Source organism: Amaranthus tricolor, chromosome 3 (genome assembly GCF_026212465.1).
Source record: "Amaranthus tricolor cultivar Red isolate AtriRed21 chromosome 3, ASM2621246v1, whole genome shotgun sequence".
Classification (NCBI taxonomy): Eukaryota; Viridiplantae; Streptophyta; class Magnoliopsida; order Caryophyllales; family Amaranthaceae; genus Amaranthus; species Amaranthus tricolor.
In genome coordinates this window covers 34,727,903-34,737,685 of record NC_080049.1, presented here as the reverse complement: position 1 = coordinate 34,737,685, position 9,783 = coordinate 34,727,903, and the positions used below count along the sequence as shown (strand labels likewise).

At 36.1% G+C, this 9,783-nt stretch overlaps 1 protein-coding gene across 1 annotated transcript; it reads right to left on the bottom strand.

Moving 5' to 3' along the window:
• Positions 1-3,338: 3,338 nt before the first annotated feature.
• LOC130808761 (uncharacterized) lies at positions 3,339-8,744 on the bottom strand. Its single transcript, XM_057674247.1, has 4 exons — positions 7,638-8,744; positions 5,243-5,674; positions 4,327-4,597; positions 3,339-3,837 (listed from the first exon to the last, which is right to left on the bottom strand). Exons 1-4 carry the CDS (start codon positions 8,178-8,180, stop codon positions 3,689-3,691), a joined length of 1,395 nt encoding a protein of 464 aa, XP_057530230.1. The 5' UTR covers positions 8,181-8,744; the 3' UTR covers positions 3,339-3,688.
• Positions 8,745-9,783: the final 1,039 nt, after the last annotated feature.

Sequence of the window (9,783 nt, the reverse complement as noted above, 5' to 3'; positions counted from 1 at the left end):
CCCCTTAACTCCTTAAAAAGGGGAGTTTTGCTTGGTCTGATGAAGCTCAAGAGGCATTTGACAACTTGAAACATGCCCTTAGCACACTCCTGTGCTTGCTTTGCCTGATTTCTCAAAGGTCTTTACTGTGGAGACTGATGCATCACAAAAGGGAATTAGGGCAGTCCTTATGCAAGATGAGCACCCACTTGCTTATTTGAGTAGGTGGCAAAAACTTTCTGTCTATGAAAAGGAATTATTGGCCGTAGTGACTGCAGTACAAAAGTGGGAACAGTATCTTTGTGGGAAGAGTTCATTATCAAAACTGATCAAAAAAGCGTAAAATGGTTGCTCCAACAGAAAATATGTACTCCCATTCAGCAGTTCTAGCTCTCAAAGCTCATGGGTTTCTCTTATACCATCCAATACAAGAGTGGCACTGAAAACTTGGCTGCTGAGGCATTTTCTAGAATATCTGGCACTGAAATACTACTCATAGCCATCTCTCTGATTAACTCTGACTTACAGGAGAAGATTCAACAAAGTTATGAGCATGATCTCAACTTGTAACGCATAATAGCTTTTCTTCAGCAAGGACACCACCTGAGCTCTTTTACACTAACTGCAGGATTATTGAGGAAGAAGGGAAGAATTGTGGTAGGACCTAATGAGGAACTCAAAAAGGCAATACTTACTTGGCTCCACTCTTCTCCCCATGGGGGTCACTCTGGTAGGGATGCCACACTCAAGAGAATCAACGCCATTTTTACCTGGAAGGGCATGAACCCCTACATCACCCAATTTGTCAGAAGCTGTGTCACTTGTTAAGCTGCTAAACATGAAAATGTTGCAACTCCTGGCCTTCTACAAACTTTGCCTATTCCCTCCGAGGTTTGGACTGACATTTCTATGGATTTTATTACTTGTCTTCCTAAGTCTGCAGGGAAGGATATTATTTTTGTGGTGGTGAACAGATTAAGCAAATATAGTCAATTTATGGCTATCTCTCACTCCTATACAACAGCTTCTGTGGCCCAAACATACCTCGATAATGTGTTGAAGTTACATGGGTGGCCAAGGTCCATAGTATGTGATAGGGATCTAGTGTTTATTAGCAAATTTTGGCAGTCTTTGTTTACTATCCAAGGCACAGATATGCTGCTTTCTTATGCTTACCACCCACAAACTGATGGAAAGACATAAGTGGTTAATAAGTGCCTTGAAAACTATCTTCGGTGCATGATTTTGGACTCCCCTGAGAATTGGAGCTGTTGGCTTCCTCTTGCAGAATGGTGGTACAACACCAACTTTCATAGTTCAGCTCAACTCAATCCTTTTGAGATAGTATATAATCAACCACCACTGGTTCACATGCCCTATCTACTAGGAGAAACTAATGTAGAAGCAGTTGATAGATCACTTCAAAAAATGGAAGAAATGATAAGAATCCTCAAGCTTAACTTAGTAAAGGCTCAAAATAGGATGAAGCAATATGCTGACCATCACAGATCTGATAGATCATTCTCTATTAGTGATTGGATTTGGTTAAAGCTTCAACCCTACAGACAAATTACTGCAAAGGGGCCCCCATCAAATGAGAAGTTATCTTCTAAGTTCTATGGACCTTTACAAGTGCAAGAGGTCATTGGCACAGTAACTTATAGACTTAAGCTCCTAGCTCAGATTCATCCTATTTCCATGTTTCCCAGCTCAAGCCATTTAGGGGAACTCTCCCAATGGTAGCCTATATTCCCCCTTGGTTCCTAATGAGATTCCCCAGCCAGCTACTGTCTTAGATAAACGAATTGTCAAGCATCACAATGCTGCTTAGGTTTAATATTTGGTCCAATGAAAGGGTTTTTAAGCTGATGAGGCTACTTGGGAATCAACTAATCACTTTGCAGCTCAATATCCTACATTTGCTTCTACTAGCAGTTTAGGGGCAACCTCATGTTCCTCTTGAGGACAAGAGTCTTTTATGGGGGAAGGAATATAACAATAGGATTCTTGTTAGTCATATTAGTAGTTAGTTAGCTTTCTGTTTTTATCCTTTTATGTTTTATGCGGGAAAGTTAGTTGATGGTTGCTTAGTCTATATAAGAGACTTTGAAATTAGTTGAAGATAGATTGAATAATAACAAACTTTTCCTTTCATCTGTATTTTCTCTTCTGTCTCCCTCTCCTCTCATCTCCTTCTGTCTTCTCCTTTCCTTCTCTTTTGTGACACTATTTACTGTCTTTGTCTTTTTCCCTTAGCAGGTACTCTCTTACTATTCTACCTGCTACAAAAAAAGTCATTTTTCACCCTCAATTCGAAATGCCCTATTTGTTTTTGCAGTTTCTACAAGAATTGTTTGGAATTTACAGCTGACAAATGTGGAAAAAGAGGTCCAAAATGTAGACAGCTTATTGGGTAATTACGATTTAATACAAAACTTGCTGCTAATAAATTGGAGTATATCTTATGAGTAGACATGGATATGGGTCTAGCTGCCACTTCGGTGGCAAGGGGATGAATTTCTCATGACCCAACATTGCACGGTTTATCAACTGTCACAATCGTCGTTTTGTGAGATTGGCATGACATAGCATGTGACCTACATGTACGTCATGCTAGCACGACCCGTCAAGCACATCATTTTATAACAAATTTTAGAAAAAAAAAATTTTTAATTATATGGTGATGACACGATCATGCGCACCATGCATGGCATGTGGGCTCATACCATGACATAACATATGACATGACAATGATCCAATACCTTATCAGCCATGGAATGTGACCCACTTTGGGGCGGCCCACATTTGCACGACACAATACGAGTTCTATGTCTAATTAAGAGTATTAAAGAAATGATTTCTGGGTATTAATGTATATACTAATGAAATTTGCAGTAATGGAAGATCTTAACACCATAAACACAATACAACTGCTATTTCTAAAAGAAGTGGATTCAAGGAAAGAAGCTGTTGCTGCAGCATTGAATAGTAGAATAGCTAATCAGCCCCAAAACAATATTGATAAGATGAGTAGTTCTAATGATCAAGCTAATAATAATAGCAATGTGCAAATGACTAGGAGATTAAGGCATACAAGAAGGTCAGAAGAAGCGCGCTTGAGCAGTCGAAGACGAGCGCCAAATCAAGATGCAGATACCGCACTGGCATTCAGATTACAACGAGACGAGTTCATGGATATTTATAGAGGGTCTAGCTTGGCTCGTGAAAACCTGAGAGCTATGGCTCGAAGAGCCATGAATCTTGCTAGGAATAACCGCAATGTTTGATGATCACGGTCTTCTATAGCTATGTTGTAGTGAAAATGTAATCATAGAGAAGGGATTAATAGAGGTCGGGTATACTCGATAACTTTCATTCTTTATAAACATCCATGAACATATATGCTTATTTCACATTCACTCGCGTATACAAGTCATTGTTACATATTACATACAGTCCCAATTAGGGGAACTGATTTGCTCGATATTTTTATGTACAAATGAATATACAAATTATACAAAATGGACGATGCACTCGTGCAATAGACAACCGGGGTGGATCTTCCTAGTGTGCCAAAATCTAGTGTGTAATGGCTAAAAAAAATTCGGGAGCGAACAAAAAACAGTTCTGAATGAACTTTGCTAGGAACTTTCGACAGCAGTATTGATTTCAGAACAGGACAACATTTACATTGATGATAGTAAATAACTCAAGATGATGGGGAGTAGAAAACAATGGTCTGACCAAGCACAAAAAGAACGAGGGAGAGCTCAATAGCGAAAATTGTAGACAAAAGTGTACGATCCACTGTCCAACCGTATAATGTGAGCCCTCCAGGATTCGCCTGCAAATACATCACTGCAATCGCCACAATTTAGTATGATGAACGGAACATGTAACAGAAATCTATCTTAAATGATACAAACATGAACACGAATTTAAGAGTGACACTAGAACTAAATATGAAATGGACAGGGCTGTCACATAGCCCCGGAGCAAAAAAAGTATAATGGGCTCCTTAAAATTTAAGGTGTAACGAATAATACAATATTTCTTTTGTTTTTTATTGTTGATATTTCAACTACTTTATAAAGATAGCACTAAGAACTCATATCAGTTAAGCAAAAAATATAAGTTATTATCTAAATTTAATACAAAGTAATATCACTTACTCCGTCAAAAATATCACTTGTATGCATAAAAATAAGTTTTTTGGGCCCTAAAAAATTCGGGGCCATAGGTGGTAGCCCGCTTTACCCTTGCTAATCGACGCCATGGAAACGGATCATACAAATATGAAACAGATGATAGAATATGATAATCAGCAATAAGATGAACTAGACTTACCAAAAGATTGTCTTTTGTTATATGAAGAAACTGAAGCAAATTGAGAATGGTTGACAATTGAATTTTCATCTAGCAAACTTGATTCACTCCCGGAAAAACTCGAAGATAATGAACACAAAGACATTGAACGTCTACCTCCATCAAGAGACTTGCAAGTTACTATTGCATGCCATCTACATGCAACTGCACCAATGCCCTGGGCTCGGGAGGAAATTTTTGTACCAGCATGCAAGCAAAGAAGCGTCTCAACAACTTGAACGATTGAAGTGACCTAAAATCACAAGGAAAACAAAATCAATGCTTAGAAACATAGATAACAATGGAATGACAGATTCAGAACAATTTGCCAAAAAACGACAAAGGAAAGATACCCAAGGTCTATCTATTGCAAACAATAAGTATCGTATTCTTTGCTATGGCCGAGTGTGAACATAACAGGAATACATTATTAACCCAAGAGGCAGAATCCACAACCACTAGCGGTTGTTTGGTTAGTGGTATTAAATGGTGGTAATGAGAATAATTTATAGCGTAAAATTTCATCAAAAGAACCATGTATGAAACTTCAATCACAAAAAAGTTTTTTTTTTACAAATTTCCATTATCACCTAATTCCACATTTCTCAATGATAATGCATTAAAATCAATTGTACGAAGAAAATGAGATGATTGAAATTGGACAAGCATGACCATCAAGGTAGCCAAGAGATTTTTCAACCAAAATTACACTACTTTTCATTCACATTACCACCGTTTATTAGCACCTACTAGACAGGCCGTTAATGTAAACACTAACAGTTCAAGTGAACTTTTGTTCATATCTTCGACAAGGGTATTCTAATTTCCACCAAGTTACATATTCCACAAAAAAATAACTCAAAAATTAACATCAAAAGTGAAATGCAGTCCGACTTACAGCAAAATTTCCACCATTTAAGAAGGTAACTCTTCCATTCACACCTGTGATCTGTATCAGTGTCATACATAGGCTAGCGGTGACAAAGAGGAAGACCAAGATAAGATATATCCGAAATCTGTGGCTGATCTTAGAAAGATAATCCCTCAATCGCATGTGTTCGTCCATTAAAGTCATAATACTGGATTCATTCTCCAAGACTTTTGCATAATCATTGAAATGGATAACTTGCAAATTGCAGGCTAAATGGAATAGGATGCAGGCTGCTAAAGAAATTGCACTTAAGTATGTCCAAGATATCACTAATGTTGAGACTTTTATAGTGGCCAACCACCAAGATAGATTTTGAACATATATCGTGCGCATGGTCTCATGAGCCGCCTTCAACAAGCAACATGGAAGCAATGACCGCAAAAACAAACGATATGAACCCTGTAGGATGGTTACGATAAGCTCTTTATATAAACAAAGATATTAAAAACAGATCATCGTCCGTAGCATCTACGAGTCAATAAGGAAAAGGTGTGTTGAACTAATTTTACTTTTCCAGCTACCAACCAACTTTTTGTTAGAGTATACAACATATTTTGGGGCCTCAACCATCATCTTAAGCTTTTGGTTGAATTGGTTCTTTGATATGGTATCAGAAGGCAGCGTGACAAGAGGTCACGGGTTTAAACCTCAACCACCTCTCATTTAAAGTGGAATATTTAGCGCCAGGTATAAAGAGGACTTGTGCTCTCGTAACCAATTTAACCAAAAGCTTAAGCAGATGGTTTGAGGCTCCAAAATATGTTATATACTCTAATACTTTTATGTAAGACTGCTTTTAACATAAAGACAGATCACAGAAGAAATGAAATAGGAAATTAACAACTGTCAGAGACGCTCTTCACAAGACTAGCAGATGCACAAGGTATCAACCCAATCACTTTGGTAGGAGAAGCACATCAGTAATATCAATTCTAGTTCGTCAACGTACATGCAAATATTGTGATCTCTACTCAAGCTAAGCCTATCCTTCTTAAGGACTAACCATATTACCTAACTTAAAACTAGAACTCAAAGCGATGAGGAAGTCACTCCTCAAACTTCAAGAGTTAACTAGGACGGGCTCTCCTACAACCTATATTGCCACGATAAGCTCCATTGAATCATATTTCACTGACTACAAATATGCTCTAGAAAGACCGGAGGTTGAAGGCATAAAGCGAGTGCCCGCACAGCATCTTGGAACAAAGTTTAACCTATAACCACCGGACATAAAAATGGTCAATACTTGTTATTAAGAGCTATTACGTTCTCTACCACTAGTAACCATTATAAAGTGCAATTGACATCATTGAACGGATCTAGATCTGCCCCTGTTTGTCCTAGAAGTAATCATTCTATGGCTTTTTATCAGCTAAGTCAAGGTTCCATTATGCATACTTCCTTCTCTCTAGTATATTTGCTACATTTTTCATTTTTGGAAGTCCTCTAAAGCTGTCCCACTTCCCACCCATATAATGCAAAATTTAAAAAGGCAATGTAGCAATTTACAAGGACAAAGCGAGTATTTTCGGACCTTCAAGCTCTGAAAATGGATCTACATCAGTCTTGAGGCAGCAGAAGTTCACCAATTTTTCCACACTATACTATATCAAGTCCAACGTTTCTTCTTTTCGAAAGCAATAGATTAAAATCATGATAACAATTACTCCAACACTTACAAGGGTCTTACACTGACGATTATAACAGGCAAAGCAAAAAAGTCCAACAAATACAGCAGCAGAAACAGCAATGTCAAAGCTTAATCACAAATAAAAAGTCTAAGCTAAATAGCTTATTAAAACATGAAAGCAGGCGTCTCTTGGAGGTTTGTGATAGAGTATCTAACATATCATGACACACCTTAAGCTTTAGGTTATCTTATATACTCTATCCCACCCTCTCATACAAAAGCCCTTTGGCAGAAATGTTGATGCAACATATGCTCTTCTCGTATATGGTGTTGTTCCCCGGAATATCTTATAAAATCGGTCACTTTGAAGCTACGTTACTTGGACTGGGGTACTGATGTCGGAGACCGGTACGTGTCCAAATGTCCAATACATCTAAATATTCAATTTTACGCGTAAGATGAAGTAACAAGTGCCATATCAATGTCAGAGCACCAAGGATCGGGAGCACCAAGGATCGGGACGGCTACGTGAAGTAAACTTATAAGTCCGAGCAACATAGCTTTGAAGCAACAATATATCCTTTATGCAACTCAAATTTGAACAACTATCAAGTAGCAAACAACAGAAAAGCAAGTAGCATCAATTTATAGTTAGTATTACAGATCCAATGTCATAAAAAAAGGCCCAAGATCCAGACCATCATTTACACACATAACCAATGATCAAGTTACCTTAATGTTTTTGACATACTGGTCCTTGAAACGGGTGGTATACCCCCTATAACGATCAACAAACAAGAATTTTCTGAACCCTTTTTTATTAATATTGTAGGCCATACAAATCAAAGAAACACCACCAAGAAGAAAATGTGAGGTAAGAATTTCATACTCAAAATCCTTGACTTGATAATCTTCACAATCCAAGCAGTGGGTGAGCCCAATTATCATCATAGGAACTACAACACCCACAAGAAAGAACACAACCCAAGACACCAAAAACTTCAATGGACTTGTCTGATCAAAACCCAGAAATCTGAGATAAAACTCCAATCTTTTTAGGGTTTTATCAAGCTGTTTATCATCTTCTTCATCAACATCCACAACTACACTAACAATCTCTTGTGGGGTATGCTCTTCATGCAATTGTTGCTCCTTATCATTGTAACTAGACTCATTAGAATGATCATCTAGTTGGTGGGTCCCATTGGTAGGTTGAAGAAGTGGGGTTTGAACATCAAGCCTAATGGGTGTTGTGTTCTTCTCATTCTTCTCCATAGGAGAGAAGGAAAAGGAATTTGGGTGAAACTGGTGCTCCAAATTTGCACAAAAGATTCAATTTTTTTCTAAATGGGCATGATTTCATAGCTTGTTTCAGAATCAACCAAACAAAAAACAAAAAAGCCCAAAGAAACCCCAAATTGAAGATTGATTAGAGACAGTATTGATGATATAAAGAACTATTCTTTCCTTCTTTTTCAAAAAAGACAGAACTTTTCTCTTTTTTATCTCTATGAATTAGTCCTTAAGCATATCAATCATGAATTTTAGAATAAACTGGCTAAAAAATGATTTCTTTAGCAGAAAAATGGGAAATTTGATATAAAATTGTTGGTATATGAATATAGAAATAATAATTAGTACAGATGGAGACAGAATCAAGATACAAACTTTGGGTAGTGATGATTTGAGGATCAACAGGTTTGCTTTGATCAGTAATGGAGGATATCAATTTTTAATACCAAAATATCCTCATCTAAGCTTTGCTGTAGACTTGGTACAGTTGAAAACTAGAAATGACCTATTGAGCTATTGAAAGATTATTTTTAGGGAAATTTGACCTCATTTGTATTTTCAATTTTAAAAAATAGCGGCATTTGTCATGTTAATAATGCATAAATAATTTAACTATGTTAAATGTTTTGATGGGAATAAATCATATGACTTGGAGGATATATCAGGATTTTGATCGAGGAGTTGTTGATTTAGTTGAACTAGGTGATAACATCGAGTTTTGTGTTTGTTGTTGAAGATACAATTAATAATAGTTATTTGTTGATTGTTGGTTGTTTATTAAAGAAAAAATAAGTTAAAAAATCAAAAATAATGAAAAAGCATTTTAGATAACTTTTTATTTTGGGTTTAAAAATTTAACTTTTCAACTGATTTAAAAGTTATTTTTATACACATTATTTAGTTGTTTGACAAATCAATAACCAAAACAAAAATATCAATTAAAAAATTATTTGACAAACATGCTTATTATAGATAATTTGATAATTTGAACAATTAGAAGTATTTAATAATGGAATAGTTAATTGTTAAAGGCTAGGTGGAAGGTGGTTGAGAATAGATGCTTAGGTTTTAGGAAGCTACATGTCACTAAACACCACCTAAACTTCCTAATTATAATTTTATGCACACCTTTAGTTAGAAATATAGTTGTCCATCGCTTAAATTTGTTACCCTCCGTTCTTTTTTGATCAACCACGTTGTTATAATGGATAGTTTCAAAAATTCTTCCACTTTAAAATACTTTTTATTTTTATAAAGTTTTTATCCCACTTTTACCCCTTAAAACCCTATTTTCTTTTAATGTACCCATTTTCTTTTATTTATAATTATTTTCTTTCTCATACTTTCAATACAATCATTACTTCACACTACTATTTAATTAAAATAATACCCACTACAATCTCATACTTTCAATACAATCATTACTTCACACTACTATTTAATTAAAATAATACTCACTACAACCCAAAGATTCTATCTTCCTTAATATATATGAAAAACCCAAAGTGAAAGATAGAAAAACGGATGAAGTACTAAATTGACATATTACAAAATAAAATATTATTTTCAATAATAAAGTATCTAG